At 37.5% G+C, this 12,332-nt stretch overlaps 1 protein-coding gene across 12 annotated transcripts in view; it reads right to left on the minus strand.

The window, feature by feature from the left end:
- Positions 1–12,332, minus strand: part of HEATR5A (HEAT repeat containing 5A) — a 69,669-nt gene that overhangs the window by 19,508 nt on the left and 37,829 nt on the right. For 9 of the 12 annotated variants that reach the window (XM_075103303.1, XM_075103308.1, XM_075103300.1 and 6 more), the window contains exons 16-24: positions 11,342–11,505; positions 11,048–11,223; positions 9,506–9,611; positions 8,392–8,582; positions 7,790–7,949; positions 5,955–6,144; positions 5,234–5,403; positions 2,210–2,236; positions 218–356 (exon numbers count right to left, since the gene is read on the minus strand). In XM_075103303.1, coding sequence (XP_074959404.1) covers positions 218–356; positions 2,210–2,236; positions 5,234–5,403; positions 5,955–6,144; positions 7,790–7,949; positions 8,392–8,582; positions 9,506–9,611; positions 11,048–11,223; positions 11,342–11,505 — 1,323 coding nt within the window. The remainder of the gene's footprint in view (positions 1–217; positions 357–2,209; positions 2,237–5,233; positions 5,404–5,954; positions 6,145–7,789; positions 7,950–8,391; positions 8,583–9,505; positions 9,612–11,047; positions 11,224–11,341; positions 11,506–12,332) is intronic. The other 3 variants (XM_075103309.1, XM_075103302.1, XM_075103301.1) reach the window with 1 other exon arrangement.

Genomic DNA, 12,332 nt, shown 5'->3' on the forward strand with positions numbered 1-12,332 from the left:
AATATACAGTATATGAAAAGCAATAGTCTTCATTTTATCACTAAGAAAGGGTTTGGATGCATCCATAATTTGGTCCTATACAGATATCTGAAGCAGAAAGCCTTTCTGAGTTTAAAATTTCAAGAATGTATCAGAGTTTTCATACCCATCACAGAGCGTGTTTAAAATTCACTATCAATGTGTCAAGCTCTTTGATCTCAAAACTTCAATACGTTACCTGGAGTAAAATCTTCTCTGCTCTCTTTAACTAATGCAACAGCGTACTCTGATACCTCAGCAGCTTCTCTTTGCACAAGCTGACGTAAGCAAGCTACCACTGCACGTCTCAATAATAAGTATGAGCTACAGAGATTCACCTGAAACATGCAAGAACAAACAGTAAGCTGGCTAACAAACCTTTATGGCAATACCTCAGTAAGGCTGGTATTTTCTCAACACTTGCAGTTAAGGCAAATCTGTGAAGTCAGTAGGCATGTAACTGATGCTATTCTTGCTCAGCCTTTTTTTTTTAACCCCAAATAAAAGGTTTTGCAACTCCTGTATTCAATTTTAACATGTCAGTACTTTTCACATTTTCTCTCCAAAGGTAACTAATAAGACTGGTTTGGGGATCTGACTCCCACCGGTATCAGTAGAAAGACCCCCATTAACTTCAATGACAGCTGAATCGTGGTGTCAATGAAAAATTAACTCTATTCTTTGACTACAGGATATATATAATGGGCTTGAAAACTCAGGGCAAGCGAAAATTACTTGGATCATCCTCAGATGTAACTAGAGAAATGCCAGTGTAACTAAGGGTGAGACAGTCAATTACGCTTTAGTAAGTATGAACTCCATGCATGAAAGGAAGTTTATAAGAAAGGGCAAAGAGAACACGGCTGCGATTTCACCGCAAAAAAAATTATATACTCAGAGTACATTAAATTACGTTTTAGAGAAGGTGAGAGGAAAGGTGAGAGTTACTGGTGAATGTATCACACTGAGACAAATCAGCTCTCCTGAGCAGTTTCTAGCAAAAAAAGTTTATAGAATCATCGTATTTTAACACCACCAGGCCCGTGTTTGTTTCTTATACTGAAAAAACACATGATAACAGACTCATTATTACAGGAACAAGGAAAAACACTGAAAAAACCTAAGACGTAGCCTCCAGGTTTTTTCTTAGATTGGAGATTTCTGATTTTCATTTGCTTGCTTTCAATTTGAAGAATATTCTGAAGGGAATCCCAAAGTTACAATGAACCACCTGTGGCCAGGCAAGATGGCTACAGCAAAATTTATGCAGCTTCTTTTAAATTAAGCTGAGGTTATCATCAAAAAAGTTATTATCTACAACTAAGCAATTGTGTACCCTTAGCTGTCACCATCCTTAAAACAGACAGAGCTGAGTGCCTGCTGTAGGGAAACCTTGCAGTGTGGTCATGCTCCTCGTTTGTCAGCAACAGGTTAATATATGTTAGTCAAAATGACTAATATATATTAGTTAATATACAGTTAAAAATAACAACTTAAGGACAAAAAGAGCAAGTGATACAGAATTCCAGCTTTGTTACTTTAACAAAACTAAGCTTTGTCTTCTGAATTTCTATGCATACACATGAATCTACAATACTCAGAATGAAGTATCTAATACACCCAGATATACTCTACATAATTCTTCTAAAGAAGAAGAAACCTGACTCAATAAGTATGTCTGCAAGATACTTTAATTGAAACTTTAAAAACAAGTGAAGCTTTTAACACAACATTTATGCAAACAAGCTACACATTCTACTTCAAGTTGGACATGCATAAATTACGTGCTTATTTTTAAGAGGGGAAGAAACAGAGGGTCCAATTCAGGCTACCGAATAACGCAAGATGCATATTTTTCACCTCTCTCATTCTCCCACACCGTAAGCAGGGGACAGGACTAAATAACAGACACAAAATGCAAGCATCACACACAAACTTAAATGAACAAACAGTTCCCTTTCTGTGCTTAACACATTAAAAACAAAATAATGTCTCACTGAGCACATAAATGAAATATACGTCTGCCATCTGCAGAAAGTTAGGAAGGGTCTGGTTAGGATGACAATCAAATGTCACTTGACATGCTAAAAGAAATTACATTAAAATGGTTAAAAGGAAAAGATAAAAGACGAAATTAAAAACACCACTGCAAACTGCAAAAATTTAGGATTAACAAGGCACAGGGACCTACCAACACAGAATTATCCAACAAGATTTCCTGCACAAAAACAAATGACAAACCAGTCATGACAAAACCAAAATATAGATATCACAGTGATACCAATCACACATGGAGACTGTTACAGTAAATTCAGCATATAATAAAATGCAGAATCTTATCTCAAACATACCAAACCCCTAATTTGCTTAGTTATCTTCTATTTAATGTTGAACACACTTAACTTGCAAGCCAGCTGCCCCTAAAACGAGTTCTTACAGTACCAAGACAACAGCACAGCATAGTTATTGACATTGTGTACTTATCATGTTTCAAAATATCTTTAATGTCTTGCAGCTGAAAACTGGCATTCACTACATCATAAGCTTACACAGATAAGCTCTTTAGAAGTCCATACTCACCTAAGTTAGCTTTAGAGCTAATGTTAGACATGATTAAAAGCATATCATTTCTATTCCACTGGAGCCAAGAATTTAACTGACAGGATAAGCATTACTGTTAGATGCAAAGCCCCGTGAAAAAAGATCCAATTGACAAACAAGGAAGCTAGATTATGACAGGCACATGTACACAATCAAAACAAACAAACAAACAAAAACGAGCCAGTGAAGCTATGTACGCATTCCTGAACCATGTTTTGTTAGTGCTAGCTTAGTCGCAAACTGAACAGTCTAAATACTTTGGGGACCTGAACCATATCACACTCTGGGGGTGAGAAGACAGGTGGAGGAAGCAGCTTGCAGCTGCTCACAGCAATAGTGTTGGCATGACAAATGCTGGAGAGGAGGAGAGGGGAGAGGGGAAAAAGAGAATGTCTATTTCAGAATTTTAAAAAGGCAAGTCTGAAGACACAAAAGTTTTCCAGAAACTTTGGGGAAAAAGGGTGGGGAGGGGAGTTAGTTCAAATGTTACTTAAAAAAAATTCCTTGCACATTTGTTTTCAAGATTTTATGAGTGAGAATTCATGTTTCTGTGGACAGAAGGGGAAAAGATCACTTAGCTGACCACAGATTCTTTGCCTCTCCTGTTTTCCTGCCTTAAATAAAGAACGCAGTGGTCAATATCCACAGTATCTAGTGGCCAGCTTTTACTTTACCTGCCCTTAAGACTTCAAAATGCGTTGCAAGGGAGGACAGTCACACATTGTTCTCCACTTGCAGAAATTTTAACTCATGGAGAATGACTTGCTGAGTGTCATCTTGCAAGCCAAAAACAGAGTCAAGAGCAGATTTCAGGTCCAGTCCAATAGTTTATTCTGCTTCCCTAGCGAGATGGTGATTTAGTGGGTGGAAACTACATGGACGGATGGTGAGTTTTACAAATGCAGTAATCTGTCTGTGCAATGATCTTCTGCCAGACCTGCAAGGCACACACGCAAACCTTTGTTTGTGATACTCTTGAGAGACGTATTGACGATTACTGAATTGTCAGTATCAGCAACACTGGCCATAGTCCTGTAACAAGTTCACCAGAACGAGAAAAGTTCATCTATGTAAGGCCACTGACTTTGGTGGACTCCTTCCCCATGAAGCTCACAATCTTTTCTGGGGTAGAGGTGAAACACACACATGTGTACAGATGCATCAAAACACACACTCAAGCCATGAACCATGCTTCTTCTTAATTGAGTAATTTAATATTATAAAGTTCATAAAGTACTGGATGAAGTACTTTGAGACAATTTGTAAAAACAATAAAAATCAGTAATTCCATATAGACAAGACAACTTTATCATGACATCCTCTTTTTTAGTAGGTACTTGCTATTAGTTAGAGAGATCATACTGTCCATGGAAGCAGAGTGTACATGGACTTACATATGAGCAAGAAAGTGACTTATAAGATTTGTTGTGATTTTATCAATGTAAAAAAAACCCTATGTTTTTACCCAGAGAAGAGAAAAACATAGCTGGTGTATGTTAAAAGAAAGAACAATTCAGATGAGTTCCAGTTCTTCTGCCTATCACAATGTGGGGCTGAAAGAGCTTCTCCTTCAGTTTTTCCTGGCTCCCACAATCATGTTTCTAGTCAAACTGAATAAAGATAGATGAAAGGAATCTAAACTTCACAGAAGATCAATATATGGTTACCTTTGATGTACAAGTGCTACCCAGGAGAAGATTTGAATAAGAACTGTGTTAAGATAGATGAGAGATTAAAAAAAACCCACCCCACTTTACTGTCTGTGGTTTTTTATTTCTCTCTGATTTACAGGGAGACTAACGGTCTTATTTAAAAAGAAACAAACAGACTAAAAAATACCCCAAAACCCCTAGCTAGCCCCTGAAAACTCAGCAAGGCTAATAACTACCATTAAATGATTTTTGCTTTCTTCATAAAACTAAGTGGTTCAGAATAGCAACTATTCAAAGACAGAGAGACTCTGGGGTAAAATAAAGACAAACAAAAAACCTGCCAGCAAACAACCCCCCCATCTCTTCGTCAAATAGGGCTGAAAAAGAGTTTTGTTTACTTTTTCCAAAGACCAGGTTTGACTATTACTTATGTAAGTGTCAGAAATTTTTATACTGACTGCCAAGAAGTCAGTACGCTGAAGCATTTCTCTATGAAATAGAGAAAGCTACAGTTTTTCACCATCATGAAAAAACAAACCCAAACAAAACAATTCTCAGTAGTTAGTACACACAAGCCTTTTTTTTTTCATCAATCCTTCACCTAAGACATAAAAAGCAGCAGAGGAAAAAACTGGCCAACATAAAATAGCTGGTAATAATCCAGCAAAAAGTTGTAATGGATGGTATACCCTGCCAGACAACTGGCCTTAATAAGAGCAGCAGAATGCACTTGCAAGCAGTTCAGAAGGCCAAGATTTCTAAAGAATGTGCTCTTCTTGTAAAGGGAAAGCAGAAACAGGGGGAAAAAAATAGTGAATACTTGCCTGTAGGAGGATATGAAACACCTCTTACCCCTACACAATGATCAGTTTCTCTGGTTAAAGAAGCATCTGCATTTTTTAAGTGTTTCTGAACAAAATGTTTTAAAATACAAGTATATAGACTAGTAAGTGTATACTCACACACAGGCAGCTTACAAGGCTAGACAAGTTGACATGTCGAGGAGCAAACATGTGAAGCTGCTGAAGGCAAGAGATGGCTTGAGCCTGAACAAGGCAGTCGGGATTATCCTGCATCACTGCACAGCCCAGGAGACAGGAAGTTCTTAGAGCTGAAACTGTTGTACTGCTGCCTATGTTCGGAAGAAAAAATATTTTTGTTTTTAAAACATCAGCTTTTTTTATTTTAAACATGATGTCTTTTTCCCAAGCCACCCATAAGCTCTCATCCTCTTGCAGGATACTTTCTATATCTGTGTTATACTCTGATACCAGTAAGTAACAGTCACACTGCTCTCTGGATATGTCAGTGTCCAGCTATGTAAAAGTTGATTTAGAAGCAACTTTTAAATGCCTGTATCATAACTAAGACATAGACAGGCTCTGAACTCTTGAAATATGAATACCTTCTGTTTTCATGGTAAATGTAAGAATTTTCAGCCCAAGGCAAGGCTTGGAGAATCAGTTCAAACAAAGGAAAAGATGTCAAAGAGATACACTATTTTCAGAAAACCAGCATTCACGTCATCTTGACTGCATAAAATCACGGCCTGTGAAATACTGTCTGACAAAAAAAACTTAGCATGTACTTATTTGTTGATAAAATTTGAATTACACATTCTAACAATGTTTAGCAATTTTGTTGCTAAACCAAACAAAGCTGACACTGTTGTACATTGCATACCTTGCAACTCAGGGCCCAGCGTGGTAATAAGTGCATTTAAACAGCGACCAAGGCTTTGGTGAACTTCAGCGTAAGTAGGTGGCACAGTCAACAACAACGTGAGAACAAGAGATAAGGTAGGTTCCACATGCACATGATACAGGGGGCCAGCTAAATCTACTATCAGTGACAGAGAGTGTAGTGCCCATGCCTGTAAAATAAGAGAAGCAGTCATGTAATGCCTATATGATGGAATCAACAAGATCTTTTTAAAATTTGATAGTTCTAGTAAAATTCAGTCATAAAACATAAAAGTAATAGAAGTTGCACTTTCAGGTTCCAAAGGGATGCTTAATAAGACATTTTACGTGGAACATTGTTCTGCAATGAAAGAACCATTTTAAATTTGCCATCGTTAATTAAAAAAATTAATCTAATAGTAAATTAATTTAATAATGATTATTATTCCTTAAATACATTCTACTCTTTGCAAAATTTCTTATAGTTCAATGAAGTGATCTGGACAGGCTGGATCGATGGGCTGAGGTCAACTGTATGAAGTTTAACAAGGCCAAGTGCCAGGTCCTGTACTTGAGCCACTACAACCCCGTGCAACGCTACAGGCTTGGGGAAGAGTGGCTGGAGAGCTGCCCCATGGAGAAGGCCCTGGGGGTGTTGGTTGACAGCCAGCTGAACATGAGCCAGCAGTGTGTGCCCTGGTGGCCAAGAAGGCCAACAGCATCCTGGCTTGTATCAGGAATAGTGTGGCCAGCAGGAGCAGGGAAGTGATGGTGCCCCTGTACTCGGCACTGGTGAGGATGTACCTTGAATATTGTGTTCAGCTTTGGGTCCCTAGGACCAAGGACATTGAGGTGCTGGAGCGTGTCCAGACAAGAGCAACAAAACTCATGAAGGGTCTGGAGAACAAGTCTTATGAGTAGTGGCTGCCCAGAGAGGTGGTGGAGTCACCATCCCCGGAGGTGTTAAAAAAATGTGTAGACATGGCACTCTGGGACATGGTTTAGGAGGCATGGTGGTATTGGGTTGACGGTTGGACTTGATGATCCTAGGGGTCTTTTCCAACCTTAATGATTGTATGATTCTATGTGCAAGAACAAGAGAATTATGAAAAAATACTATAAGAGTTGCTGAAACCAACATATTGTTTTAGTCTCAGTTACTTTGCACCAATAGTCACATCTGTTTCATGTCAACATACTGTTGTTCTCTGTGTAAAGATACTGTAGATACAGCTTAAAAGATTCTTTAACTGAGATTTAGACAATTACATGGAATACATTCAATGTCTCTTAAAGCTATTGTGATAGACAACAGTTTTAGCCACGGAGAAATAATATGAATGAGTCTTCAAAATATCTTGCCTTATGCAAGGAAGTATATTGACCATGTTCTACAGCATTCAGGCTACAAATCCCTAGTATTTACTACATAACACATAACAAAAAAATGTTGTGAAGTACACATCATAGCAGAGACAAAAACTGACATGAACAAAAAAACCTAGGTACTATCTAGTTAAGGTCAAGATATAGGTGAACATGAAGTTAATCAATTCCTAAAACATCAGAAACTGGTTTTGAAGCCAGCATATCTTAGCCTTATCAGCTTCACTGATCATTAAATAAGAACCTCCTGTATCTCATCATAGTTCTTTCTTGGAAAGTGGATTTCGAGCAGGGGCTATGGTTTTCATTGCCTCTGTGCTCCAGCCATCACCTGTGAGGTATGACTAAGAGGCTGTGAAGTGTTATTCTTACAAGAAAAAAACAACCTTATACTGCAGAATATAAATCAGTTCATCTGTAAATTAACATTTTTAGATAAATGACAAGTACCTGTACATCAGGGGAAGTACTGTCCTGAGATAGAGTATAAAGGATTCCAACACATGCATTCAGGTGCTGAGTAGAACCTATTCCTCCTAGGTACCTATACAGACATCCCAGAGCCAGAGAATGACCTGTTCTCGATACCACATCCCTAGCAGACTTTAGCCTATTAATTATAGGGAAAGAAAGTTGTTAGTGTGATCACCAAGACTGACACTGTGTAATAAGCACATCTACAAAGGGAATCAGGAAAATATTTTATTAGACACTGATACATTGCCAACTTTCCAAGTTCATTTATCATCTCTTATCTGAAGGAAGTAGCAAAAATATTTTCGATGTACTTAAATGATGTTGCTAGAACAGCAGCCAATTTAATTTATTTGAAAATCTACATGCTTACTTAGACAAGCTTCTTAAAGATCAGCAAAACTAAGAAACACATGCAGAAATCAGGCAGTGCTTTTTCCTGTTGATTTCTGAAGTGACATAAAACTCATGAAGGAAAACAGCTTTTAAAAATTATTATCATTATAGGGGCCAGGTAGATTTCTCAAACATTTTCATAAACTCAACCAGTAACTTACCACGCTGTTTTTTTAACTTACTTGTCAAAACTGACTTGGGCTAATCCAGCAGTGAAGGCACTGTCAGAAACCACCTGTGCCAATCTGGCCAAACATTCCGCAGCAGCACATCTTAGGAGTGGATTATTGCTTTCCAAGGCACCCATTACCAATGTCAGGGCAGACCTTCTAACTTCTTCTGGACCTAAACTTCCCTTGCAGTTAGCCAAATGCTAAAAATAGATATCAAATATATTAAACAGCAAGACAGTATAGTAACTGGAATGTGTTTTTCTGCCAGTCATGCAAAAATTACAAGACCTGCAGAAGGAATTTTATTTTCTTCCCCTTTTATCTGAGGAATTCCTCTATTTTTATTTGCTGTTTTGTGAGTTAGAAGTCTAACTCGAGATAAGTGTACATCATAGCACAACATTTTAGTCTCAACATTCTGATCTTCAGAAATGTTGGACAGATTGCAGTAGAGCCCAATAAACCAACACACTAGCATAAAATTCAGGAAATAACATCAAGAAGAAAACAAGAGAAAACAAAATATTGACACAAAGAAAAATCCCAGTCCAAAAAAAGAGTATGAGCAAAAGCTATAGCAGTCATCTGGAGTGCACATTAAATATGCCCAGGTACCAATATTGTACAATGAAAGGTCTTGCCTGTTGTAAAAACATTTTGCCTTAGCTTGAAGAAAGCCTAAGAAGGGAAGAATGAAATTGCACACGAACAAAGGAAAATACAAATAAACCATGAGGGAAAAGCAACAAATGGCAGAGTTATGGGATTACTTTATTTTACCAATGGTAAACACAGAAATGATACAAACAGGATTCTTCCACCTCTCCCCTTTTGAATGACACTAGTATGGATGATAGTACACTACAGTGTACTAAAATGAGTTTTCCTAACCCTTAACATTAAAAAAAAGAGGGACAAACTAAACTGTGACTCTTCAGTGCTTAAGAAAAATGTGACATCACAACAAAATATATTGTCACAGAAAACAGGACTAATCTTCACCTTGACTGTTAATCAAAATAAGAACTCCTGTGTAGACACACTTGAAACCAACAGATGCCATGTTGTAGTAACAGAGAGAGAGAGAAACAACGGAGAGAAACAACGGAGAGAGGAGGTTTACCTTTAAGGAAGTAGAAAAGGCTGACACAACATTAAGTTGTACTATTTGTTGTCGTGAACCTTTTGTTTGCTTTATGGAATTCAACAACTGTTCTAACACCTGGAGCCTTAAACAAAAAAAAAAATTAACAGAATTAAAAATTAAGGAAACAAATCAAGCTTTTTAGATCTGTTTTTTTAAAAAACACATAACAAACCCTATATATTATAGAAATAGAGGTGGAACAAATCTATTACCTTAACTCCTGAGCATTTTCCTTCAACTGGCATCCCTGTCTACCACAAAAAAATTTTGTATTCTGTATTAGAATAGATAATTACAAACACAAACTTTTTGCCTTTGTTTTCTTATAACATGCATTCACAGATGATGACTTATGTCTGTGATTAGACAGATGTTACTAAAAGGAACCGTGCATGGGAATAATGCAGTTTGGCTTACAATTGAGAAAGGAGGAAGGAAAAGAAAAAGAAAAGGAAAATGCAGTTATCCGCAGCAATTAGTTCAGGTCTTGAGAAACAGGTGAAGAAAACCAACCAGCAACCTGGTGACAGTAGGGGCAAAAAGCCCAGACAAACAGGAAAAAAAAACCACAAAAAAAGCAGTCAGTGAAGACAGAATAGTGAAGGAAATGCAAGTCAGAATAACACATCATAAAGCATGTGGAAATTTTATTGGCAGGTATGCTCGTATAGAAACACCTGCCTCAGGATTACACTAAATCCTGAGCATTCTAAGCAGTGAAGACATCAAGACTCAGGACTCGCATGCTAAGCGCTCATCCCTTACAGGAAATTACAAAACCATCACCAGCTATAATGATCCCGATCTGAGGTTTAACTACAGTTGACTTTGAAAATATAAAACTGTTTAAATTTAAAGTAATTTGCTTGCTCTAATGCTGCATTCAAGAAAATTACCAGCAGCACACAGAATAAGCAACAGTGTGCCAAAATCTTGAGGAATGCTTCAGCAATCAGTGTGCTTATAAATGTGAAACAAACCAAAATGCCATGTGTGCTGTCGGAAGACACACACTCGCCCACCCCCACCCCCACCCACCCCCAAGAGAAGTCTGTGATCTGTTTCAAGCATTCTGTGTTAAGACAGACACTCTTGTTTATTCCCATCTACATTTTATAAAGAATGAGGCAGGATCGGGGTTTAATTTTACTACAGCTTCCTACCCCTTTTGTCCCTCTCTAGTTCTAAGGCATTTGGTAATTATGTATTAAGCATTATAATAATTGTGTAATATTGCTTAATGTAACTATTATTCTGATCTGGCTATCAAAACAAAACATTATTTTTCTTGATCAACAAAATTTATTATAATGACAGTAACCTCATATTGGATGTGCCTTTTCATGGTGAAAGCCTAATAGTTTGTTAGTCTGAATTATATTATTCAGATGGTTTACAGAGTCCACTTATAGCATTCATTATTTTTCCAGAATCGTTTTCTTCTGTGCTCGATCTCAAACACTGTGACCATCTTTCAGCATCTCCCAAATTCCCCAGCAGTTACAGTTACTACCTTACCTGTGAGATTCTGCTACATGGGAAAACATAACTCCAAAAAGACGAGTTGCTGCACTGATAACAGACAACACAGGAGGTAGTGGTTTAGGTACTGAATCACCTTTTGCAACCTTCTCATAAATTGAATAAGGGTCATACTCCAGGCTGCCACCAGCTATGCTGTTACCTAAAAGGAGCTGTGAAAAGGAAAATAAGGGATAGCCATATTTCTGACCAAGTCAAAACCAGCACTGACCCAAATAACTAGAACTGTATGAAAATATAATACCACCATTAAACTAGATCAAAAAGTACCTGCTCTTCAATAAATCGGTGGTCAGTCTCCTGCAGTAAGGGACCAAGTAAAAGGAGATCATTCTCATGACAAAGGGGCGGAAGCAAGAACGTAGAAGCATCGATCTGGCTATCTGGGACAGTCAGGTCAGCCACTAACTCTTTTAGAACAGGGCAGAAGCTTCCTTTAAATGCAAAAAATATTCAAATTTTTCGGTTAATTCCTTGTCACAAGCAACTTTGGGAGCAAGACATTTATACTGAAATAGCAACATCCATCTAACATTTTTCTTAAGTCTTCAAACAGTTAATTGGAGAAAATTCTCACTACAGGGGCAACAGCAGAGCACTACCTAAGATAAGCAAACTAAGCATATATGGCAATCTAGAAGATGAAAAACAGAGACCTTTACCTTTAGAGAAGGCATAATGCCACACAACTGCTAATCCAGTAAGCTAGTTACATTTACAATTAGCGTAGAGGAAAAAAGGCAGTTACAAGCACAGACGTATTTCTACTTCAAATTTCCTGAAAATGAATGCTGTAGAATGTATTACATAACCATGCAGGAATACTTGGACTTGGCAAGCAGATGTAATTTAACACATCCATAAACTTGATAAATAACCAAAAGCTGCAGAATGTACTCCCCTATTTCAGAAGTTTGCACTCAAAAAGCAAAGCATGAGGAATTTACTGTAGGTTACATAACGATAATTTACACTGGTAGTTAAAACTTTCACATTTTTGTACACAATATTTCAGACCAGATTGTGCATTATACATAAACAACATTAGGCTTTCCGAGTCAGACTATTTTAGTTTATTAAAATAGACCCTGCAGTGAGAGAACATTTCCAGTGCTAAAACACACGTGATGAAAAAGGCCTGGCTTATCACATAAGAAAATTGTATGGAAAAACACTGCAGAACTAATCTTAAAGAATATACACAATTTTATGCAAATATTACATAAGAATGTACGCCCAGAGCTTTAAGACTGCAAAGTCA

Source organism: Phalacrocorax aristotelis, chromosome 9 (assembly GCF_949628215.1).
Source record: "Phalacrocorax aristotelis chromosome 9, bGulAri2.1, whole genome shotgun sequence".
Classification (NCBI taxonomy): domain Eukaryota; kingdom Metazoa; phylum Chordata; class Aves; order Suliformes; family Phalacrocoracidae; genus Phalacrocorax; species Phalacrocorax aristotelis.